This window comes from Sus scrofa, chromosome 6 (genome assembly GCF_054392235.1).
Source record: "Sus scrofa isolate SSC_HxYL_T2T_F1_AM1 chromosome 6, Sscrofa_HxYL_maternal_Yorkshire_Landrace_v2.0, whole genome shotgun sequence".
Lineage (NCBI taxonomy): Eukaryota > Metazoa > Chordata > Mammalia > Artiodactyla > Suidae > Sus > Sus scrofa.
In genome coordinates, this window is record NC_139388.1 from 76,297,565 (window position 1) to 76,322,748 (window position 25,184).

Here is a 25,184-nt window from a genome sequence, read left to right on the forward strand (position 1 = left end):
AGAGGGAGGAGGAAGCCGAGAGGAGATGGGTCCCCGCCGCTGAGCCGCCCACCGCCGGGAAGGAAAGGCTGACGTTCAGGCGACAAGGTCGGGAGTTGCCGTAGCGCGGGCCCGGCACGTTCCGGGGGACCCCAGACCCTTCCGCTCACGGCGGGGGAAAGGGTCTTGGCGTGGGACCCGGCGAGGCCGTGGGAGCCGCCGGCCGGGACACCGCGGGAGGTGGCCCGAGCGCGGCGCGTGACGCAGGCGCGGGGCGGGGCGGGGCGAGAGTGGCCGGCGTCGCCGAGGTCGCAGGTCCAGGCCGACCCCGAGCTCAGGTCCCGTCGAGCGCCCCGCCCCGCGCCCAGGTCTCCGCCCCACGGGGGGATCGCTAAGGGGGCGCCAGGCCGGCGGGCGGGGGTGTGGGTATCTGGCGCTAGGCGTCGCCGGGACCTTAACCGAGCCCGCGGACGCTGTCCCGGGCGGCCCGGGACGCCGGCAGCCGGCGGGGTGGGGGCTGGAGGGTGGGGGGAGGCCGTGGAGGGCCGCTTCCGGGCGGGACCCTGGGCGGGGCGGGGCCGATCGCCGGGCTCTGGTCACCGCTGGCGGAGTCCCCCGTGCCGCGGGGCCCGGAGCATCCTAGGCATCCGCGGCCACGCCGGCCTCACCTCGCGAGCAGCGCCTCGGCCGGGGGGCCGTCTGGGAATTCTGGGCACCGTCACGCTAGGCCTGGGACCCAGGCCTAACTTTCCCAAGCCTCAGCTTCCGCTTTCGGAATTGGTCTTACTAAGAGTGCCTTAAGGGGTTGTTGGGACGGTCTCTGGTGGCAAGGAGAAGACAGGGCTCCGGGCGTGGCACGTGAGAAGCCCAGTCGGGGCGTGGTGGTTTCTTGGGGCTCTTGTGGACGTTTCCAGCCCAGAGTGCCCAGGATGGCCTTCACCCCCCACCCCCCGCCCCCGGAACACCCCTCTGCAGTCAGGCTTAGAGGATGGGGTTGGGTGATAACATGCGACCAGAGCAAAGACCGGACTTTGAACAACAGAGGGAGGAGCTTTTGTACCTAAGACACCTCTTACTTGGAGCCCAGGGACTTTTATTTGGCCTAGACAGGGCGTTTAGAAGTTATCAACATTTAAAAATTTCAGAGTTGCCTTCTGGCTCAGTGGGTTAAGCATCCTGCTATGGCTCGGGGTCATTGCTGTGGTGGGGGTTCATCCTGGCTCAGGAACTTCAGCATGCTGTAGGTTGAGCAAAAAAAAAAAAAAAAAAAAAAAAAAAAGAAGAAGAAGAAGAAAAGAAAGAAAGAAAAGGGAAAAAATGATTTTATGTTATTTAAAAATGTTTACAATTCTTCCCAGAAAATGAGAAGACCTGGCCACATGGAGTATTTTTCCATCATAGAATTTTGCACAAGATACAAGTACCTCATTTATCTGTTTATTTTTTTTCTCTGGTAAAATGCTCCTTCCTAGGCCAGAGTGTGTGCTCACCCTCATTTTTTATAGGATGAAAGCTTTGAGAACTGTGTGTAAAATTAATCAAGGGAAACTTTACTAAAATAGAGGCAAAGAAGCAAGACAGAGGAGCACTTAACAGTCAATACAATCTCTGTAGCAAGAGACCTTCTTGGCTTCTCTGGCAGGAAGTGACACTACTACTGCCAGCAGGAAGGTAAAAAAAGACTTTCTCCTTCCCTGGCAACAGCTCAGCCAATGAAAAGCCACTATACTTCCAAATCCCTATGTCTTCCAATGGACTTTTTTTTTTTTTTTTTTTGGTCTTTTTAGGGCCCCACCCACAGCATATGGAGGTTCCCAGTCTAGGGGTCCGATCAGAGCTACAGCTGCCGGCCTACACCACAGCCACAGCCACACCAGGTCCAAGCCACATCTGCGACCTACACCACAGCTCACGGCAAAGCCAGATCGTTAACCCATTGAGCAAAGCCAGGGATCAAACCTGCAACCTCATGGTTTCTAGGGTTTGTTTCTGCTGTGCCATGACAGGAACTCCGACTTTCTGTTTATAATGGCCTCCCCATCTTGCACTTCTCTATAAAAGAGTTCCCTCTCCGTAACAGGACTTGTAAGTGGTTCGCCATAGTTGCATATCCTGCATTACAATTCTTTGCTGTTCCCAAATAAACCTGTTTTGCTAGTAAAATAACTGGCTGTTTTATTGTTTTAGGCTAGCATTACACGAAGGTTTCAACCTGGATCCAGAGAAGACTCCCCAACAACTCCAAGGCTGGTGAGCAAACAGGTGCTGGTACCTACAGAGAAAGCCCGGAGCTCACTCATTGCTTTCTTGCCAACTTTGGAGTTTGAGGGTAAGTTTTTCTCCTGGATCTGAGCTCCGCTCTCTTTGCGTTTTGAAGCTCTCCAGGTTTTATTTGGAATGTATTTAAAGACTTCATCCTTTTTTGTTAAAGCCTTGTTTTGTCAGTGAGTATTTGGCCCTTTAGCCACACTCTTGAAATCAGGCTGTTACTTCTGGAACTGTGCTGTTCAGCCTTTGGCTTGACTCCTTTGGGATCAGGCTGTTCCTACTGGAGCTGTTTTGGTATTTGGCCTGCTGGCTGCATAAAAATTATTCTTTTCGGAGTTCCCTGGTGGTCTAGTGGGTTAAGGATCTGGTGTTGTCACTGCAGTGGCATGGGTTCAATCCTTAGCCTGGGAACTTCCACATGCCACAGGCATGGCCAAAACATAGTTATTATTATTCTTTCCCTCTAGGGAGAAACCCCTGAAAGGTGGGATCCCAGTTGTCTAAATGTTTTGAGGAGCCCCCCTCTCGTCAGGGACTCTGGGCAATTTTTTGTGTAAAAACTGAAATCTCTCCTCGCATGCATTTCTAACTAAATGGACCAACTGAAACAAAAGTATTTTAGAACCTCAGTGGCAATATGGGGAGCTTTTCAACTCCTCAAACTTACCTTTTGAAAAGTGTGTTAGATACCCATAGATCCGAAGTTATCAAATCTGAACCAGACATCTATTTGATTGCTATTTTAAGGCTTCCAAAACTTATAAGGAGGCATTCCCTTCGTGGCGCAGTGGAAACAAATCTGACTAGGAACCATGAGGTTTCAGGTTCAATCCCAGGCCTCGCTCAGTGGGTTAAGAATCCAGCATTGCTGTGAGCTGTGGTGTAGGCTGGCAGCTACGGCTCCAATTAGACCCCTAGCCTGGGAACCTCCATATGCCCCAGATGTGGCCCTAAAAAAAGGACAAAAGACAAAAGACAAAAAAAAAAAAAACTTATAAGGAGTCTAAAATTGCCTCTTTGCAAAATACAACTTTTAAATTTACTGAGGCAGACATAATATTCAAGAAAGACGCAATGGCTTCCGAGAGGTCATTTTGCCCACGCCCTCTTCTGTCCCTGGATGCTGAAGCCCATCCCAAGGGCCACCTTCCTTTCCCTCTGCACCTCCCCATTCTGATTCTTTCCGGGAACTTTCCTTTTCTCCTAAAGCTCCACTGACTCTTCCTGCTCCCTCCTCTGAATCTTTCAGAATCTGCCTCCTTAAAATTCAGTCTTCCCGGAGTTCCTGTCGTGGCGCAGTGGTTAACAAATCCCACTAGGAACGATGAGGTTGCAGGTTCGATCCCTGGCCTCGCTCAGTGGGCTAAGGATCCGGCGTTGCCATGAGCTGTGGTGTAGGTTGCAGACAAGCCTCGGATCTGGCATGGCTGTGGCTCTGGCGCAGGCCGGGAACAACAGCTCCGATTCGACATCTAGCCTGGGAACCTCCATGTGCCTCGGGCATGACCTTAAAAAAAGTCAAAAGACAAAAAGAAATCAGTTAAATCTTCTGAGGATTGAAATAACCCCCAAATTCCTTATGTTCCCTGAACTAAGGCCAAATTGCGAGCCATAGCAAAAGCCTTCCGTAAGGTGCCGGAGGCCCGCATAGGTTTGCTGAAGACTTGAATGTAGTGGTTCAAACCTCCCCGTCTGGTTTCTCAGGTTTCTACCAGTTCATCCACTGCTTGCTGGTGAGGGTCAGGCAAACACTGAATGAAACTAGCCCGATGGCAACATTCTGGAGGAGCTTTAGAGGAGCAAACCCTAACTCTTGGCAGGAGGCTAGAATGCTCTCTGGAAACTTCCACCAAGCAATTACAGTAGCCTTTGCTAAGTCTGTTGACTGGAGCAAAATTCAGCCTTGCCCACAAAAATCTGGTGAACCTCTTCATGGCTTATCAACCTCAGGTCAATTTTTAAAGAAAACTACTCTTTCTTCAGGTGATGAGTCCACCCTGGGTAGCTGTTACCTCCTCGTTTTTAATGGGCTGAATGGAGATCTTTTTCTTTTAGTTAAAAGAACTAGCATGGGATGGGAAACTATGTCCACTCTGGATTCATTTGGCAAATCAGCTCACTTGCTCCCTAGAGGAGCCGCCAAAGAGAGACCACTACTTTTTTTCTTTTTTTTTTTTTTTTTTTTTTTTGTCTTTTTACCTTTTCTTTAGCCGCTCCCGTGGCATATGGAGGTACCCAGGCTAGGGGTCCAATAGGAGCTGTAGCTGCTGGCCTACACCACAGCCACAGCAATGCAGGATCCGAGCTGTATGTGCGACCTACACCACAGCTCACAGCAACACGAGATCCTTAACCTATTGAGCGAGGCCAGGGATCGAACCTATGTCCTCATAGATGCTAGTCAGATTCATTTCCACTGTGCCATAACAGGAACTCCAGCCGCTAAAATTCTTAATCTTCAACTCCAGCAAGTGAAGGTCCCTAAATACAACCAAAAACCTTCTAGTCTCTGCTATTGCAAAGAGGGGGGGCGATGGGAAAAAGGATTGTAGCCAATCATTGCGAGCATTTGAGGACTTTTTCTGCCTTAACAGTGTCCTCTTAATTCCCAGTGCAGAGCTTCCAAGGAACTACAGGGGCTCTTCCCAATCCTCCAAGGTAATCAGCTCAAAGAAACTCCTCTCCAAATTGGGAAGGAGTCTCTCTCTGTCCTGATTGACAGCAGAGCTGCGCCCTCCGCGCTCCAGGCTCGGCGGCGCCGATGGAAGGTGGCCCCAGCCTCAGAGAACGAACACAGCTCAGATAGTGGGGCTCTCCGCAAACCTCGGCAAGTTCCTTCTCTAAAACTCTTCCCTTTTGTTTAGGCCCTTTGAGAGATACTGTAGTCAGATTCTTTTGTTTTTATTTTCGTTTTTGTTTTGTCTTTTTAGGGCCACACCTGCAGCACATGGAGGCTCCCAGGCTAGGGGTTGAATCAGAGCCGCCAGCCTACACCACAGCCACAGCAACGCCACATCCAAGCCACGTCTAGGACCTACACCACAGCTCACGGCAACACCAGATCCTTGACCTGCTGAGCGAGGCCAGGGATCGAACCCACAACCTCATGATTCCAAGTCGGATTTGTTTCCGCTGCACCATGATGGGAACTCCTGTAGTCAGATTCTTAACCCGCTGCACCACGGCAGGAAATCCCTACCATTCTCTTTAGGACCCAAATCTCCGGTTGATACTGGCAAAATCCATGGGGCACTTCCCACCAAGATTCAAATAGATCACTCCAGGAGTTCCCGTTGTGGCGCAGAAACGAATCCGACTAGGAACCACGAGCTTGCGGGTTCGATCCCTGGCCTTGCTCAGCGGGTTAAGGATCTGGCGTGGCTGTGGCTGTGGCATAGGCTGGCAGCAACAGCTCCGATTAGACCCTTAGCCTGGAAACTTCCATATGCCGTGGGTGGGGCCCTAAAAAAACAAAAAGACAAAAAGAAAAAAAATTGATCACTCCAGACTCTCTTGAGAATGAATCAGTACCTTCTAAGGAAAGAAGCCCCTCAAGGTATCAAGCCCTTAATAGAAGTTTTCAAGGCTTAGAGCCTCATCATCCCTTGCACGAGTCCTGGTAATACCCAGTTTTACCCATGAGAAAACCCAAGGGCTGAGGATAGAGGTTTGTCCAGGACCTCCAAGGAATAAACCTCACTGTTATCCCTGGACACCCCACGCGTGACTGCCGCCTCGTCCCACTGGAGGCAGATTGTTCACTGTGACTAATGCGCAGCTTGTAGTCTTCAGTATCCCAGTTGACAAGCTGGCCAACATCTTGCTTCACCTGCGATGGATAATAATATACCTGCACAGCAGGGCCCTAGGGTCCCACAGGAAGTTCCTGCTTTTCACGCATCTTGAAAGCTGGTTTGGAGGATGTAAAGATTTCTACAGATTCTACTTGATGACAAGATACAGATGACTTGCTTCTATGCTCTCCTTCTCAAGCCTCCTCACAGGAAGACAGCATCCACCTGCTGAAATTTTTGGCCTTAAAGGGATACAAGTCCTCAAAGAAAAATTGCAGTTTGCTCAAACACGGGTTCGACTTTTTTTTTTTTTTTTTTTGTCTTTTTATCTTTTTAGGGCTGCACCTGTGACATATGGAGGTTCCCATGCTAGGGGTCGAATCGGAGCTGTAGCTGCCGGCCTACACCTACACAGCAACACTGGATCCTTAACCCACTGATCGAGGTCAGGGATGGAACCCGCAACCTCACGGTTCCTAGTCAGATTCGTTTCCGCCCGCGCTGCAATGGGAACTCCAGGTTGACATTTAGAGAGCACCTGACCTCAGAGCAGGGGCTACATCTGGATCCAGATCAGCTTCATGATATCCTGAACTGCCCCAAACCTAAAACTAAGCTCCAGGTACGAGGTTTTTCTCAGACTGTCTGGCTCCTGTTGAAACTGGATTCCAAATTTCTCTCAATCCTTACATGCTTTATTAAAAACCAGCAAACCGGAATTCCCATTGTGGCACAGCAGTAACACACCTGACTAGTATCCACAAGGACATGGGTTCGATCCCTGGCCCCACTCAGTGGGTTAAGGATCTGGCCTTGCTGCAAGCTGCGGTATAGGTCACAGATGCAGCTCACATCTGGCACTGCTATGGCTGTGGCATAGGCCAGCAGCTCCGATTCAGTCCCTAGCCTGGGATCTTCCATATGCCATGGGTGCAGCTCTAAAAAAAAGACAAAAAGTAAAATAAAATAATAAAATTAAAATAAAATAAAATAAAAACCAACAAAACTGACCCTGTTAATTGGGGAGCTCAAGATGATACAGTTTTTGAAGACTTAAAGAAAAGCTTAATGAGACTCCCCCCTCTTGGACATCCCAATAACCAGCTTTCCTATCCCCTCTTTGTATGTGAGAAGGAAGGGAATGCCCTTGGAGGACTCACCCCAAAACATGGGGACACCACTGGCCCAGAGGTACTGCAGCCACAAGCTGGACCCTGTGGCACAGGGATAGTCCCTTTGCCTCAGAGCCATTCCTGCCACTGCCCTTCTGGTTAAAACCTCCAAAGAGGTAACCATGGGATCCCCTTTCACCATCTTTGTACCCCATGCGGTGGAAGCGCCCCCCTAAATTCTCATCCACTCCACACTGTGTCACCTCACCCCTTATGGAATCCTTTGGCTAAGCGCTCCTCGCATAACCCTTTCCCGTGTGCTAAGCTCAGCCCCGCCACTCTTCCCCCGCTTCACTCACCAAAGCCCTCGCGGCTGCCTGACACTGACAGGTCACCTTTTGACTCCATGTCAAAATTTGCAGAAGATCCCTCTAACCAATGTAGATTTTTTCATGGTTTACTGATGGTTCTTATTTAAAGGGAGAAAGTGGTTTATTTTGTGCTGGGTATGCTACTGTAATTCCTTTTGATATCATTGAAGCAACACCTTTGCCTATGGCTGAATCACCCAACAGGCTGAGTTATACGCTTTCACTGGGGCTTGTACTTTAGCCAAAGGCAAAAGCACGAATATTTGTACTAGGAGTCGAATTGGAGCTGCAGCTGCCAGCCTATGCCACAGCATTGCAGGATCCGAACTGTGTCTGAGACCTATGCCACAGCTCCTGGGAGTCAGTATGCCTTTGGAACAGCCCATGACTTTGGGATAACATGGAAACAATAAGATTTCCTTACCACTAATGAGGAGATTAAAAATGGATCTTAGGAGTTCCCGTCGTGGCGCAGTGGTTAACGAATCCGACTAGGAACCATGAGGTTGCGGGTTTGATCCCTGGCCTTTCTCAGTGGCTTAAGGATCCGCCGTTGCCGTGAGCTGTGGTGTAAATCGAAGACGCGGCTCAGATCCCACATTTCTGTGGCTGTGGTGTTAGGCTGGCAGCTACAGCTCCGATTAGACCCCTAGCCTGGGAACCTCCATATGCCGCAGGAGCGGCCCAAGAAATGGCAAAAAGAAAAAAAAATGGCTCTTATATCCGAAATTCTATTAGATGCTACACTCTTGCCAGCCACCTTGACTATTATTAAGATTCTGGGTGGGAGTTCCCGTCGTGGCGCAGTGGTTAACGAATCCGACTAGGAACCATGAGGTTGCAGGTTCGGTCCCTGCCCTTAACGATCCGGCGTTGCCGTGAGCTGTGGTGTAGGTTGCAGACGCGGCTCGGATCCTGCGTTGCTGTGGCTCTGGCGTAGGCCGGTGGCTACAGCTCCGATTCAACCCCTAGCCTGGGAACCTCCATATGCCGCGGGAGCAGCCCAAGAAATAGCAACAACAACAACAACAACAAAAGACAAAAAGACAAAAGCCAAAAAAAAAAAAAAAAAAAGATTCTGGGTGGAGTTCCCACTGTGGTGACATGGGTTAAGGATCTGGTGTTGTCTCTGTAGTGGCTCGGGTCACTGCTGAGGTGCAGGTTTGATCGCCAGCCCAGTGCAGTGGGTTGAAGTTCCAGCATTGCTGCAGCTGTGGTGTAGGTTGTGGCTGTGGCTTGGATTCAGTCCCTGGCCCAGGAATTTCCATATGCTACAGGTATGGCCAAAAAAAAAAAAAAAAAAAAGGGATCCTGGCCATTCCAAGCTTGAGTCCCTATAGGCTAAAGGAAACCACCTCACTCACATGTCCACCAGAAACACCGTTCTCAGAGGAACCAACAGCCAAACCTCTGTCATGATCCAAAGGGATACTCCAAAAAAAAAAAAAAAAAAAAGAGTTCCTGTCATGGCGCAGCAGAAACGGATCCAACTAGGAGCCTTGAGGTTGTGGGTCCAATCCCTGGCCTCACTCATGGGGTAAGGATCTGGCATTGCTGTGGCTCTGGTGTAGGCCAAGCAGTTATAGCTCCAATTGGACCCCTAGCCTGGGAATCTGCACATGCCACTAGTGCAGCCCTAAAAAAAAAAAAAGGATACTCCCTAATATAACAATCTAAAAAAGTTGACTATAAATGCCCAGTGCCCCCAGAAAGGAAAAACAATGTTGGAGATCGAGTAATTGTTGGCTCTATAGAAAGAATTCTTGTTTGAACCAAATAACAAACTGCTTCCACTAGAAATTCTGATTCCCACTGCTTACGACTGTGCATGCATTGAAGTCTTGGTTCACTGACAAAACGATAGCATTCACGAATCGGTGTTGATGGGGAGATAGTAATAAAGCCGCAAAGAGTACGCGCCTTCTTGTCCCACCTGTCCAAAATACAATCCAAAGAAACCTGTTTGCACTGTTCCAGACATTTTGAATAACCTAATGGGCCTTTCAGTTTGGTAGATGGAGTTCCTATAGCTGCCCCCATCTCATGAATATACATATCTTTTATACATGGTCTGTATGTTTCTCACTGGACTGAATGAAGCCTTCCCCTGGCAGACAGGCTGCTGCTGCTTCTGTGGCTACAATTTTGTTAGAAAAGATTATCACCCCTACCTGGGGAACCCCCTTTGAACCTTCACAGTGACCAAGGAACCCATTTTACTGGTCAGATGCTTGAATAAGTTTGTGTTCTTTAGTCAGTTTTACAGTATTTTCACTGTGCCTATCATCCTCATCCTCAGAATTAGTTGAACATACTGATGGCACTATTAAGCCTCAGTGGGCAGGAGTTCTCATTGTGGCTCAGTGGTAACAAACCCAGCTAGTATCCATGGGGACACAGGTTCAATCCCTGGCTCTGCTCAGTGGGTTAAGGATCCGGCATTGCCATAAGCTATAGTGTAGGTCGCAGACTTGGCTTGGATCTGGCATGGCTGTGGCTGTGGCATAGGCTGGCAGCTGCCACTCCGATTTGACCCCTAGCCTGGGGACTTCCATATGCCGCAGGTGTGGCCCTAAAAGGAGAAAAAAAAAAAAAAAACACCTCATTGAGTAAAGTTCGTAAAGATCCTCCCCCCCAAAAAACAAAAAAAGCATTGCCATTGGTCCTTCTAAATCTCATATCCACACCGTCTACCCCTTTTAGAACTCAAACTCTCACCCTTTGAGACAGTCACAGGCTACCCAATGTTCTTGGCCTCATCCTCTTTTGATCCACAGCTGATAAAAGAGATATATTTCAATATTATAAAGACTTAATTGCATCCATTAAATATAACAATGCTCTGGTAGAGCAATCTTTTTCACAGTGTGCTCTTGGGATACAAAGACCTTAAGCATCACGGCTTTCAACCTGGAGATTTCATCTATTAGAAAAGGAACCTCCAGAAGGATTCTCTTCAGCCTCCCTGGAAAGGCTCCATCAAGTATTGCTAACCTACTCTTGTGCCACTAAACTCCAGAGAACAGACTCCTGGATTCATGGGACATATGTAGAAAAAGCTCCAGACCCTGACTTGACCTGCATACCATCTGGTGACCTGAAGGTAAAGATTTCCTAGAATTGAAGCAGATGACATCTGATGAGCACTTTCCCAGGGTGTCTAGACAAGGCCTGTTAGAAGGTTTAGAATTCACAGAAGTGTCTCTCTTTCATCTAGACTATAAAACTGACTCTAGATTCTTATCCAAATTCAGTCTCAGATTTTGCAACCTACGGTCTGTATTATTGATAAAACATCTGATACCAAACAATTCCTTTTGAGATAACAATACTGTTTAATTACTTCATGTTTATTCCTGCACTGTCATTTCAACATTCTTGTTTAATTCCTTCAGTTTTGAGTATGCCTTTGCTGTATTCACTATTCTAAGATACAGACTTTAGATGGGAAATTCCTGAGAACTCTCCCTCCTACCCCTCCTTGTTACTCATATGTGATTGAAAACCTGTGTACACCCAGGAAAGGTCCTTCCTGGCATCAAGGGACAAAAGGCCACTGAATGCTGGTTGAAACAAACAAAACAAAACAAAATGAAACAAAAAAATCTGACTCTTAATCAGCAGTGCTTTTGGAGAAAGATCTTGATTAAAAGGGGGAAATGTGAAAATGAATAAAGGAAAACCTCACTAAAATGGAGTCAGGAAGCCAGAAGGGGGAGTACTGTCAATATAGATTCCCAACAAGAAGAATCAATACAGATCTCTGGCAAGAAGTAACACTACTACTGCCAACAAGAGGAAGAAAGATTTTCTTCTAACAGCCCCTCTGCCCTTCTCTTCTATAAAAGAGTTCCCTCTCTTTGTTTAATGTGACTTACAAGTGGTTCACCAGTTGCATGTCCCAAATTGCAATTCTTTGCTGCTCCCAAATAAATGTGTTTTGCTGGTAAAAAATCTGGCTGTTTTATTGCCTTAGGTTAACAGCTGCTTTTGTGGCCACGTCTCAATAGAAAATGAGAAGTCTCTCCAGTGTCCCTACACGTGGGAGGAGAATATTCCCTTTCCCACCAATAAGCAGACAAGACCATCTGCTAAAAAAAAAGAAAAAAAGAAAAAAAAAAGAAAGAAAGAGAGAGAAAGAAAGAAAGAAAGAAAGAAAGAAAGAAAGAAAGAAAGAAAGAAAGAAAGAAAGAAAGAAAGGAAAAGAGAGAGAAAGAAAGCCCATCTTCATCTTGAGTGACAGTGGCTACAGGCCCATCCCAACCACCTGAAGAAATCCCCTTGGAGAACTGGATAACCAGAATCCCCCTAGGCAAGATTTGGGCCAAGGTGGTAGCTCTGTAATTTCCCCCAAACCCTGTGCAGTTCAGATGTAGAGAGAGGAAGGTGTTCTTGTAGGCAGGTAACTCTACAACTACTGAAGAGTGGTTTTATTCTAAGGCTGGAAATCTGGGTGCTGGTGTCATGGAACACTTCCTAGCCAGCCCTGTGCTAAGTGCTCTACTTGGACTAACGCAGCCATCCTAACCCTTCTCAGGTCGGGACAGCTGCCAACTCCTTTGCGGGAGGAGTGCAGCGGATTCAAACTCAAGCAATCTTGCTTCTTCACCCTCCATCTGCTTTTTGATTTCTGGGCCTTTCAGAGTGGCCTGAGGCCCAACCCAGAACTGTTGCAGGGAGCTTCTCATCAAGATGTATTATCACATCCTGTTTCTAGGCTAAAGTGAGCAGTTTGGGGAGGGCAAGTTTGTTTCTCAGCACTAGCCCATCACTTTAGTTGTAAACTGGTCTGTGGATATAATAAAGGTTTTGTTTTCTAACGGTGAATTCACACCATTAAAATAACATCACCAAAAGCTTTTGCAGAGCTTCCAGACAACAGCATGGCCTTGGCAAAATCACAGTTCACCAGGCCCACCAACTTAAAGTTAAGCAATTAATTTTTTTTACTATTATTATTATTATTATTGTTGTTTGTCTTTAAGGCCACACCGGTGGCATGTGGAGGTTCCTAGGCTAGGGGCTGAATTGGAGCTACAGCTGCTGGCCTACATCACAGCCACAACAATGAGGGATCTGAGCTGAGTCTGCAACCTACACCACAGCTCAAGGCAATGCTGGATCCTTAACCCACTGAGCAAGGCCAGGGATCAAACCTGTGTCTTCATGGATCCTAGTTGCATTCGTTAACCACTGAGCCATGATGTGAACTCCAAGTTAAGCAATTAATTTTTTTTTCTTTTTGTCTTTTGTCTTTTTTAGGGCCACACCCGCAGCATATGGAGGTTCCCAGGCTAGGGGTTGAATCAGAGCTGTTGCCGTCAGCCTACACCACAGCCACAGCAATGCGAGATCTGAGCCACATCTTCGACCTACACCACAGCTCACAGCAACGCAGGATACTTAACCCACTGAGCGAGGCCAGGGATTGAACCCGCCACCTCATGGTTCCTAGTTGGATTTGTCTCTCCTGTGCCATGACGGGAACTCCAGCAATTAATTTTTAATGGGGGGCTGGGACCTCTTAAAAAATTAGTCCCTAAAGACCTTATACATGTTGTTATTGCACTCTTTCAAATGTGCATAACATGTGACCGATCTGTATTTTGAGGGTCTACTGTGTACCGGAAGGGGGCTCAAATGTTCCCTGTCCCAGGTCCCTGGGGATCTGAAGAGTCCACCTCTTTGTCAGGGCTCATGACCACTGTTGCTCCCTACAGGCTTGTGTGTGCCCCCTGCCCTGCACAGCCATGGCCCTGGTCAGCATCAACCAGCTGCCCGAGAGCATCCTGCTGGAGGTGTTCACGCACCTGCCCGCCCGCCAGCTGCTGCTGAACTGCCGCCCCGTCTGCAGCCTCTGGCGTGACCTCATTGACCTCGTGACCCTCTGGAAGCGCAAATGCCTATGTGAGGGCTTCGTCGCTGAGGACTGGGACCAGCCCGTGGCCGACTGGAAGGTCTTCTACTTTCTGTGCAGCCTCCGCAGGAACCTCCTGCGCAACCCGTGTGCTGAAGGTGGGCTGGCACCTCCCTTTCCTTAACCTCAGGGCCTTTGCACTTGCTGTTCCCATGCTACCCAGAATGTTCTCTCAACCCCTAACACCAATCACGCTCCCTTGGTCCCTCTCCTTGTTCTTCGGATCTCAGTTCAGAGATGTGTCCTGATCTCCCATCTGCACACAGTGCTCCCCCACTCTGTCACATCACCCCACTTCCTTCACAGCACTGGCCATAACCTGTCATTACTGAATGTCTTTTCTTGTTTTTTGTGTTTTTTTTTTTAATCTCTGCCACAAATTTTTTTTTTTACTTCTTTTTTTTTTTTTTTCATTTTAAAGGATTTTCAATTTCTTTTTTTTTTTTTTTTTTCCCACTGTACAGCAAGGGGGTCAGGTTATCCTTACATGTATACATTACAATTACAGTTTTTCCCCCACCCTTTCTTCTTTTGCAACATGAGTATCTAGACATAGTTCTCAATGTCTGCCACAAATTTCAAGTTCTTGGGGCCTGATGGGTCTTGCCCCTCTGCACCCCGTGTCCTCATAGCAGGTGCTCAGATACGTTTGTTGGATGAATGAACACAGCGTAGACCCCCTTCCCCGTGGTTCAGTTCATGCCGCTGACGGACGCTGAGGGTGGGCTTCCTCTGTGCCAGACACTAGTCTGAGATCTTTACAAATGTCACTGTCATCCTGTTACCCCATGATACAGAAGAAAGTGAAGAACTACAGGCACATGGTTTGAGGCGCCTATTTTTGCTTACGTTCTCATATTCGCCAGGGCTTTTATTTCATTTGTTTATCATATATCATGCTTCTCGTTGGGGTATGGCTAGGTTAAGAGGCATAGTTTGGGAGTTCCCATTGTGGCTCAGCAGGTTAAGAACCCAACTAGGATCCATGAGGATGTAGGTTTGATCCCTGGCCTTGCTCAGTGGGTTAAGAATCTGGCATTGCTATGGCTGTAGCGTAGGCCGGCAGCTGCGGCTCCAATTCACCCCCTAGCCAGAGAGTTTCCATGTATCACAGGTGGGGCCTTAAAAAGAAAAGGAAAATAAAGAGGCATAGTTTGCACACTTAGAATCCCTTTCACATCTGTTTTCTCTTTTTATCCTCAAGAGCATCCCCAAATAAGGAAGGCTGGCTCTGTTTTATAATGGGGAGTGTGAGGTCCCCAAGATAAGCGTCCTGCCCAAAGATCTAGAACTGCCTAGTGTCTGGGGTCTGGTCTGGTCCGTACTGTTGAAGGCCCTCAGGCTCCTTTAAGAGGCCCTGTAGACAGTAGCCCAGACCCTCAGGCTCCTCACCTCCCCCAAATTCTGCTTAGAAGCTGCCCAGCCAGCCTGGGCCGCTAGCTCAGTTCACACAGCCATGCAGAGCCAACCCCCAGCCTTGCTCAGCTCTCCCCCTGGGCCTGCACTGGGCACTAGCCCAGCTCTCGGGCTTCTGACTTACTCCTCTGGTTCTCCAGTGGGGGCCTCCAGGACACCTGGGGAATGGATGTGGGCTCCTAGGAGATGGAGCAAGGGACTAATTTGGAGAGGTGCCCCTGGTGATTGTTCTGGAAAGCCTGGGTGGAGAAGCACTGTTGTTTCCTGAGGTTCTCAGCTCAGTCTGAAGGGGGAGATGAGGACAGCCCAGCCCTCCAAACCTGCCAGGCCAACCTGGGAGGGATCCTGCCACGAATATGGACTACATGCCACCAACCCACGGGATGTCTGGCTTCCAAGTCATTCCTCCTCCATGGGTGTAGGGGGTCCAGGGGGCACAGTAGGTTCCCACGCCCCACCAGCAAACCCCTCAGCTCTCACTTGTGCAGTTAACCCCCTGGACGCTGACATCAGGGGGGATGTCACTCATCTAGCAAGTGGTCTGAGTTGGGATGAACTCACATTAGCCATGAAGAACAGAATTACCTCCACTGACCCTTCAAGCATAAGGGTTTGTGAACTGGAATTTTTCCCAGAGCCCCTCGGTAACAGGGAAGCAAGAAAAGTTTGGTTCAGAATTTCCAAGCACACTTTTTCTTTTTTTTTCTTGTCTTTTGTCTTTTTAGGGCCAAACTCACAGCATACGGAGGTTCCCAGCCTAGAGGTCTAATTGGAGCTGTAGCCGCCGGCCTACACCCCAGCCACAGCAACACGGGATCCGAGCCGCATCTGCAACCTACACCACAGCTCACAGCAACGCCAGTTCCTTAACCCACTGACCGAGGCCAGGGATCGAACCTGCAGCCTCATGGATGCTAGTTGGGTCATTAACCACTGACCCACGATGGGAACTCCTTTTTCTTCTTTCTTTTCTTCCCCAGCTTTGCGTGAGGCGTTGAGCTGGTCAGGGACAAAAGAGGAGAGAGAGGGTCCCGGATCAGAGCTGACTGGGGACACTAGTGGGCATGTGGGGGCGGAGGGGAGCATTATAGCACGGCTCCTGGGGCACCATGGGGCACACACCTTGCTGTCCGAGCCTCACCCCCTCCCACCAGGGACCAGACTGGACATTCACACGGAATGTCACCTGGGCTTCTGCTCTTCTCAGATGATATGACGTCCTGGAAAATTGACTCCAATGGGGGGAACCACTGGAAGGTAGAGAGCCTTCCTGGAGCCCACGGCACAGATTTTCCCGACTCCAAAGTCAAGAAGTACTTTGTCACATCTTACGGGTAAGAAAAATGGAACCCAGGAGCTGCGTGGAGGGGCGTGGGGGTCCAGGCCTAAGTCAGGGCCTGGCTGTGAAGCTGGAGGGAGGGGGCTTCCAAAACCAGCTCAGCGTCTACTGCTTCCTGGAGTGGGAGTCGCCTCAGTGGCTGGATTAAGGCGCCAGGGGGTGGAGGGCAATTTGAGGAGCCCCGCCGGGGGGTGAGGGTAAGTTGGGGTGGTACAGGGAGTTCCCCAAGGCCCCCTCCTTGGGACCCCAGGAGGGAGACTGGGCCGAGGGACTGGGATCAGAGGCCACCCAGGCCCAGGTGGGCCGGCCACCTGCATGGTCCCCACGGGCCTGTAGAGAGGCGGGGGACAGAGTCAGCAGCGCCAGTGGTTGTCCTGCAGTGGGCCCCGTGTGCTGCTGGACCCCCAGAATCCCCTCCCCGGGTCTGGGCTGTGCCCAGGAACACACGCTTTTCCTTCCGCCCCCAGCATGTGCCTCAAGTCCCAGCTGATAGACCTTAAAGCTGAGGGCTACTGGGAAGAACTGCTGGACAAGTTCCGGCCAGACATCGTGGTCAAGGACTGGTGAGCGGGGCCCACGGCCCAAGTCCCACCCTCCGTCTCCCTCCCTCTGCTCCTCCTGAGAACCCCGTAGGCAGTGCCCCGCAGTGTCCTGGGGCTGAGGCTGTTCCCCTCCCCCAGCCCCCGACAGACCCAGCACTTATCCCTCCAACACCCAGGGTCCCCCACCACCCTGCGTCCGCAGAGGTTCACCCTGCTTTACTGGGGGCGGAACTGAGGCTCCCAGATGCGCTGTCACAAATGCCGCCCTGCACCTCGCAGACACGCACATGCCTCCCAGGCTCTTCTGCCTCCCCCGCCCCTTTTCACTGTTCAGCCCAGGCTCTATCTCAGGCTCCTACTCTGTGCCCAGAGCTTTGCAAGGCTCTAGCTTAGCCCAGGGAGAAGCAGGACCCCGGTTCCAGCCAGGCCCAAGGCCACCACTCTGAGGGTGGAAGGTTAGGGTTTGAGTGGCGTGCAGAGCTGCCAGCCCCCATCACACAGCCCACCCCACCCCACCCCCAGATCTCCAGCATGACATAGAGATGACAGATCCAACTGACCACAGAGAGAGCCTTTTGCTCCTTATTCTTCACTGGAACTCCCCAGTTGTCCCTTTTCTCTGATGGAGTCACTGAGGCCCAGTGCAGATAGACTGCTTACCCCCGGGCCACAGGGAGCGCTGAAGCCAGATGGGCCTCATGGGCAGAGCAGGGAAATGAAACTTGGGGCTCCAATTTGCCAGCCTGCTGCCCGCCCGCCTCCGGGGCCAGCTGTCTTGGGGTGCACGGTCCTAAGCCCCGTCCTCCCCCAGGTTCGCCGCCAGAGCAGACTGTGGCTGCACCTACCACATCCGAGTACAGCTGGCCTCCGCTGACTACATCGTCCTGGCCTCCTTCGAGCCCCCGCCTGTGACCATCCCTCAGTGGAACGATGCCAGGTGGACAGAGGTGAGGCCTCATGTGCTGGCCCCTCGCCCCCCCTCTCCTGCCCCCACCCCCAGCTTCTCTCAAGGCAGGAAAAAGGGCAGCCCCCAGTCCTCTGCCCAGAGGTCCTGCCCTCTGGTCGGGAGGCCCTCCTTTGCAGGACCTGGCCCCACCCCTTCCCTCTTCTGTGCAGTGGTCATCCTGTCTCTTCTGGTCCTGGTGGTTACTTCCTGTCCCCTCCCCCTCTAGGTCTCCCACACCTTCTCAGATTACCCTCCAGGTGTCCGCCACATCCTCTTCCAGCACGGGGGCAAGGACACCCAGTACTGGGCAGGCTGGTACGGGCCCCGGGTCACCAACAGCAGCATCATCGTCAGCCACAGGATGAGCAGGAGTCCAGCCCCCTCGGTCGTACAGCCTTAGCCCATGCAGGGGCCAAGGGAGGCCACCCCCCCTCCCTTCCCCACTCCTTCCCCAGAGGCCCTCCTGACAGTCAGCCATGCATCTGTCCTCTGTCCAGGCCAGCCGAGCACCAAGGGTCACCTCCAGGCAAGGGCTGAGCCAGCAGCAGGCAATAAGGTCCCTGCCCCGGCCCCAGCCTAGGCCAGACCCACCAGTCTGTGAACTTACTGTCACGCAGCTCTGATATCTTGTTGTAATAAATGTTTTCAATAAAAGTAGCCTGGGGTTGGGTCTAGGGGTGAGGGCACAAAGTCCTTAGCACTTTGGCAGAGAAGCAGCCCCCCCTCAACCCCGGGTAGTGACAGCTCGGCTCAGCCTGGGGGCTCTTTATTGAAACGACTCACAGCATAGCATTTGAGACAGACAGCACTGGCAGCCGGGTCCCAGAAGGCTGAGAAACTGAGGTCTCAGCCCCCTTCACTGCCCTCCTCGGAGAGTCCCTCCATGCAGGCAGCCAGGCCTGAGCAGCCCCAACCTGGAGGGTGGGGTGGTCCACACACAGAGGCGATAAGAGCACTTGGAGTCAGGGTGGCCCTGCAGCACTGCCCTAGGCTGGGCCCCCCGAAGTCCGACAGCTGCGGCATCCACGGGGTGGGGGGTGGGGCAGGCACACCCTCAGCTGCTTTTATGAGCTCGCTCTTCCACGTACAGCTGCATCTGATGGACAGGAACGAACAACCAAGGTCAGGTGGACGGCCCGGGCACCTCCATTGGAGAATCAATCCCCGGGGTCTCTGCCAAGGGTGGGACTGTGTGGCCCCAGCCAGGGGTTAAGGAAAGAGGGAATTGGGAGCCTTACACGGGCCTGCCCCCAAGCCTGGATCCACAAGCCCTCGGGCCAGGCCTCAGCATACCCTAAATAAAGCGAACTCGGGCCCCAAGCATCTCACCTTTAAGATGTCTGACGTCATGGTTTTTAGGGGTATCAGTCGGGGGTCGTGCATGTGGACATCCTGCTCGTCTGCCAGGATCCAGGGGAAGTCCTGGGAAGGGGACCAAAGCAGGGGGACGGGCTGGCTGTGACCTGCCATCACTTTGCTACCTCCCCCGCTTCCAGAGCTGGGGTCCTCAGACTTCAGGGAGCATTAGAATCACCAGGGAACCACCAGCAGTGCAGAGTCCCAGGTTCCTCCACGGGAGAGATTAGCCTGAAGACCTAAGCTGGGCTGGGAGCCCAAGCAATTTAACAAGCCCCAAACAGCAGTTCTGAAACTAGATCAAGGATCCCTCCTCCCTGGGTACCCCTGCGGAGCTGGTGGCTCCCCCCCCTCTTAGGGCTGGGTGCTCAGGTGGGGCGATGACAAGCAGGTGGCCACAGAGCTGGCACACAGTGAGAGCGTCCTGATGTCAGGCACTGCCATAAGCAGTGCAGTGAGTGTCCTGCCGTGGGCCGCACTCCTGCTCGCTCGGAATTCTGGCTTTCAGAGCCTCCCAGCTGCCTCCCCGCCCCCCGTCCCACACCAGACTCATCTCACCTTGATGACCTGGATCTTCTCCATGTTGCGAGTGGCAGCCTCTCTCGTGTGCACTAAGACTGTGAAGGTACAGCCTAAAAGAGGCCAGAGTTTGGTCAAGGCCGGGCCACCCCATGCCTGCCACTGGGCACAGCCTCTTCCCACCTCCCTAGCTGGCTCGGCAGCCCCGTTGAGCAGAGTGTAAACCCAGTGCTCAGAAAAGACGCAGTCAAGCGGGAGACTGAAGCCCAGGTGGGGGTCAATCAGGGGAACTTCCTGGAGGAGGAGGGCTTTTGGAGGGGTTCCAAAAGGCAGGAAGGAAGAGAAGTGGCTTAGTGCAGCCAACCGGGAACCTGGGGCCAGAGTCCAACACAGGTAGCCATGGAACTGCCCAGGGAAGAGGGGGTAGGGGGGAGCACACCTGGGGGGTTGTGGTCCAGGACAGCATCGCACACACTGATCTTCAGGATGAAGGCTCGGAGCAGCTGCTCCACGTGAGACAGCAGGGAGTCGGAGCTGGAGAGGAGAGAAGAGAGTCTCCCCTCACACGGATGCCCCCCCTCCCATCCGCAGGCAGTCAACCCAGGAAGCTGCCTTGGGGGTGCAGAGCCCCAGTGCTTCTGAGTGTGTTGACTTCTGAGGGCCTAGCTACCTGTCTCCACACAGTTAAAATCAGCAGGGGAGTTTAAAACCAATGCTGAGCCCCATCCCAGACTAATGAAGTCAGAATGAGGGGCCAGGGGGGCTTAGAACCCCAATAAGTTGTTGTAACATGCAGCCCAGCCTGAGAACCAGGACACCAAGCCTGGAAGGGACAGGACTTGCCCAAGGCCACACAGCAAGCGGGGACAGAGTCTAGGGCCCTGACCTCACCATAGGAGGCCAAGAGCTGACCAGCCAACACACCCGCCCAAGGTCAACTTCCAGTTGACTGTGGACCGGGAAGTCAGGAACCGGGTCTGCATCCTGGCCCTGCCGCCACTGACCAGGTCAGGGTCATCTCCCTGGACCTTAGTTTCTATAGGTCGTATAGAATGAGGTCAGAGGAGTTGCCTGGTGGCCTAGTGAGTTCAGGATCAGATGCTGTCACTGCTGTGGCATATGGTTTGATCCCTGGCCTGGGAGCTTCCACAAAAAAACATAAAATAAAATGAGGCTGGGACTAGCCGTTCTCCAGCGGTGTGATTTTCCCGGTGTGATGAGAAGGGTCTCCCTGTGACTCAGCCACCAAGAGGCTTTGTTAGGTCAGCACGCTTGCCACGTCTCCTCTGGGACCTATAGCAAGGTGCTCAGGAGCTGCCTTAAAGGGGTGAGGGGAGGGCGAGCGAGGCGGCGCACCTGATGGACAGCAGCGGAGGCTGGGTGATTTCAAAGACGAATTTCTCCACTGGGCGGTGCTCTTTGTCCAAAATCACCACCACCACTTTCTCCACATCATTCTGCAAGGACAGAATCCTCTATTCCAGAACTGGACACCCACCCCACCCCCTGGCACCCCTCCCTGCCCAGGGAAGGATGGGAAAGGCACACTCGCAGCCCCGTTCAGCTGCCAGGCCCAGAGTCCCTCAGAGCCCAGAAGGAGGAATGAGAAGCTGAAGTGGGCACCCCAGACACAAGTGGGGCCTGCAGGGAGGAGAGGATGCCTGGGCCCGGGGGGGGGGGGGGTGCCAGGACATCTCAGAGAGCAGAACCAGACAAAAAAGACCATGAAAGGGAGTTCCTGTTGTGGCTCAGCGGCAACGAACTGACTAGAATCCATGAGGGTTCGGGTTTGATCCCTGGCCTTGCTCAGTGGGTTAAGGATCCTGCATTGCTGTGAGCTGTGATGCAGGTCACAGACACGGCTTGAATCCCACGTTGCTGTGGCTATGGTATAGACCAGCAACTGCAGCTCCGATTCGACCCCTAGCCTGGGAACCTCCATATGCCACAGGTGCAGCCCTAAAAAGCAAAAAAAAAAAAAAAAGGAAAAGAAAAGAACATGTGAGAAGAACCCAAAACCCTCCAGGGCCAACTCTACTAACCAGGGCTCCAGGCCAGCATGCCCTGAATGTGCCCACATGCCCCAGGGCCTGTCCCTGGGCAGGGGGTCTCCAGAGTGCAGGGAATAGGCTTCTGGGTGTTAAGAGTCACAGGGCCTCCACATGGTTCCGGCATCACCCGCTCCCAGCACTGGGGGTGACGTGGGCTAAGGGGCCCGGTGCCCTCACCTTCTCCAGGAGCGGCTTGACGCAGTGCAGTGTGTCCTGGATATACTGGTTCAGCTCCGGGTGACAGGACATCTGCACACAACCCCATGATGGCTGGTGAGGCCACAGCACTGACGGGGAAACCACTGGACAACCCCTCCAGCAGCCTAAGGCCCTATCTGCTTTTGGAGAGAGGACCAGCGGTTCCCTAGGGCTCCCCACCCAAGAGACAGACTTCCCATCATGGGGCTAAGAACTCAATAATCCACAGAGAGAGAGAAGCTAGGAGATCCTAAGAATTCGGTCTCAATATCAGCATTTAATATGGCATTAGGTGTCCCCAGTGTGGGGTCACTGATCTACTCCAGATTCTGAGAAGTCCCCACATTGTGACATTTGGGCATACAGGCATTTTTCCAGAGAAGGGATCCAGAAACTTAATTTTCAAACATTAAGAATCTGGAATTTAGGGGAGGTCCCTGGTGGTCTTGTGGATAGGAGTCTACATTTTTGCCACTGCAGCCCCGGTTTTGATCCCGGGTCTGGGAACTAAGACCCCACATCAAGCCACTGAATGCCGCAGTGGCAAAAAAAAAAAAAAATCTGGAATTTAGGAGCTGTATGGCCTCAGGCTTAACTTTTCTGGGCTTTAGTTACTTCCCCTGTGGAACAGCTCATAGAGAAAAAGTGAGGATTATGAGACTGATGTGCTGCCTACTGCGCTAAGGAGGCAACCAGGAAAAAGTGAGGATTAAGTGAGATAAGTACCTAGTACACAGTGGGTGCTCAGTAAGTGCTGATTCTTTTTTTCCTATTCCTTGTATATCCTTTAAGCTTCCACCACCTTCCAGTATTCGGTCATTTGTCCTAATATTTACTGAGTGCTGCTAAGGGGCAGGCACTTCTAGAGACTGGAAATAGAGTAGCATATATTTACTGCTTTGTCTGCTTTTTAACCTAAAACAACGCATTACAATTAGGGTACATGAGAGGAGAAGGTAGGTGCCTGAGGTTTATAGGAATCCCCTCCCCAAACCAACCATTCACCAACTTCAGGAGACCTTTAAAGTACAAAGACAGTGGGGTACCGGGGTGCTCTAATGGGAGGGCCTGGTCCCTAACTTTTGGCAAAGGGAAGTCCCAATTCAGTGGGGATGGAAGGAAATGCCATGGGAGGAAGGGGTGGGAGCTTGTCAGGCTAACAGAAGCTGCCACCAGGCTGTTGGGGAAGTCAAAGTCAAGGCCAGGCTGCTGGGGAAGGAGGGGGATAAGCTTGAAGATGGAAGAGCGTTAACCCCCCCTACACACTATGATTTGGGGTGCAACGAGCCTGGTTGTGGGGGCTCACCTGGACGGGCACGTTGTACTTCTTACGTTTCTGGAAGATGCCCACCGGGTAGACCTCACGCACGTAGAGGATCAGGTGCACGGCCACCTCCAGGAACTCGCAAAGCACGTCGGCCACCACTGCGAGGGGGCAGAACCCGGTGCGCTCGGGGAAGCCCGCCAGCCCAGGCCCTCTCTGGGCACCCCGACCCCAGGTCCGCAAGTCCAGCCTCCCTACCTTGACCAAAGTTGAGGTCCTGTCTCGTGATCGTGGTCATCCTTCCGGACACCTGGGGGTGGGGCAGGAGTGGAAGCTAGTTCCAAAGGCCCAGGCAGCCGCAGGGCCCACCGGCCCCCACTACCCCTCCCCCCCTTTGGGGGCGGAGGGGATCGAGGCGGGACGCCCCTCCCTTCACACAGAACCAGGGCAGCTGGGAAGGAGCCCCCAAGCTGGCGTCAGAACTCAGAGGCATTAGCTGCGCCTCGATCACTGGCCTCTGTCCACTGGCCACCGCGCACTGCAGTCTCGTGGCGTGGGGTGGGGGTTAAGAAGAGGCCAGAACTGTGCCTGCATAAAGGGCACCGCCGCGGCCGCAGAGAGAACAACTGGATGCGCAGGGCCGAGAGCGCAAAGCGGGGATTCGCGGAAAGCGAAACTAGACTAGAATAAGACTTCGCCCCCTGCCTGGATGGATCCTCCCCAGAGGGAATCTCGCCTCTCTCTCTCTCTCCTGGTACCGGCTCCGGCCTCGATTCCCGGGTCGGGGCCAGGCCCCCGGGAGGGTAACCGCCGACCGGTTCACTCGCGCCTCCCGCTCAACCCGCCGCCAGGGCGCCGCTCGGTGACGTCCGCGGCGCTCCGGTGGGTCCTAGCGCCGGCTTCCAGCCACGCCCACTCCCCCGCGCAGCCAACCAAGGGTGCGGGAGGGAGTGGCCGACGGGGGGCGGGGCTTTGGAGGGGCGGGGCCCCGTCTGGGTTGTGATCCCAGGACCCAAGAGAGCGAGTACCGAGCCACGCCGCTCCCTTTCAGTTTTGGGTGGGCGCGAAAAAAGACGACTTTAGTCTCCCCACCGAATGGCTCCGTATTTTCCTCCCCAGGGCATTTCTCTCGCTTTAAGAGGCGCGGGAAGTGGGCGGGTAGGTGTTGCTGTTGAAAGCCAGGTGGAGGGCACAGCGGGGCACTATGGACAGCGACATCTACTGCTAGCTCCGGAGTCACCATCCCCGGAACCTCAGCTGCCCAACCGAAAGCGAATCCGCCGGCTCCGGGGCGGGGACTGGGAAGGCTGGCACCGGGGACGTCCCCACCCCCACCCCCACCCGGAACCTAAATGCTGCCTATCTTGACCTCCCAAGAAGATAAAACCTCCGGAGCAGAGCAGCGTAACAATAGCTAACATTTATAGAGGTCTAGCCACGTGCCGGGGACTGGGCTAAGTGTGTCTGTGCATTAGTCACCAAATCCTCAAAGCAATTCCATGCGACAGTTGCTATGATTGTCTCGGTTTTACAGAGGAGCCAAACGAGGTTCAAGGGTGAAGTAGCCTACGCGAGTTACCCAGCTTTTGGGGGAGGGTGTACGCAGGGTTGACTCCTGCCATTACACTTTATAGCTCGGAAGTTCCCCAGAGCCATGGACTCTGAAGGACTGAGAGGACCATGGGAATAATAATAAGAATAATATTAATAATATTGATTAATAATTACTAAGGCGGATTGAGCACTTACTATGTTGCAACCACTGATTTCTTTAATTCTCTCATTAACCCTAGGAGCTAAGCCTCTATTTTATAGTCCTACTTTAGAGATGGTAAAACAGGCTCAGAGATGTTCCCTAATTTGCCAAAATCACACAGCTGGACTACAAACCCAGTTCCAACTTCTACTTTAACTCCCAGGCTTCAATTTATTTTCAGCCCATTTTACAGGTGGAAAAACTAAGGTCAGAGAAGTGGCTTCAGAATTACAGGCAGCATAGCAGGGCCAGAAATCTGGGGATCTTGTTTCTGACCTCCAGGAAGACAAAAGCCTGTTAAGAGTCATAAACCCATCTGTTGTACACGGATCTAGCCAGGAATGCTTACCATTTAC

At 52.2% G+C, this 25,184-nt stretch overlaps 2 protein-coding genes across 36 annotated transcripts in view; one reads left to right on the forward strand and one right to left on the reverse strand.

Annotated features, from left to right (window-relative positions):
• On the forward strand, positions 1-19,019 carry FBXO6 (F-box protein 6). Of its 25 annotated transcripts, none has more exons than XM_084958322.1 (9): positions 1-87; positions 2,167-2,308; positions 6,241-6,334; positions 10,374-10,627; positions 13,245-13,539; positions 16,065-16,191; positions 16,664-16,759; positions 17,550-17,685; positions 17,911-19,019. In XM_084958322.1, the coding sequence occupies exons 5-9, from the start codon at positions 13,275-13,277 to the stop codon at positions 18,082-18,084; spliced, it is 798 nt and encodes a 265-aa protein (XP_084814448.1). In that variant the 5' UTR covers positions 1-87; positions 2,167-2,308; positions 6,241-6,334; positions 10,374-10,627; positions 13,245-13,274; the 3' UTR covers positions 18,085-19,019.
• MAD2L2 (mitotic arrest deficient 2 like 2) overlaps positions 18,435-25,184 on the reverse strand; it is a 13,431-nt gene continuing 6,681 nt past the window's right edge. For 3 of the 11 annotated variants that reach the window (XM_084962783.1, XM_084962784.1, XM_084962782.1), the window contains exons 2-9: positions 23,331-23,382; positions 23,115-23,233; positions 21,788-21,859; positions 20,916-21,016; positions 19,999-20,093; positions 19,599-19,672; positions 19,014-19,106; positions 18,435-18,780 (exon numbers count right to left, since the gene is read on the reverse strand). In XM_084962783.1, the coding sequence (XP_084818909.1) occupies positions 18,739-18,780; positions 19,014-19,106; positions 19,599-19,672; positions 19,999-20,093; positions 20,916-21,016; positions 21,788-21,859; positions 23,115-23,233; positions 23,331-23,370 (636 nt within the window). In that variant the 5' untranslated portion in view covers positions 23,371-23,382 and the 3' untranslated portion in view covers positions 18,435-18,738. Of the gene's footprint in view, positions 18,781-19,013; positions 19,107-19,598; positions 19,673-19,998; positions 20,094-20,915; positions 21,017-21,787; positions 21,860-22,534; positions 22,678-23,114; positions 23,234-23,330; positions 23,383-23,777; positions 23,919-25,184 lie in introns of those variants that run through there. The other 8 variants (XM_084962789.1, XM_084962787.1, XM_084962788.1 and 5 more) reach the window with 7 other exon arrangements.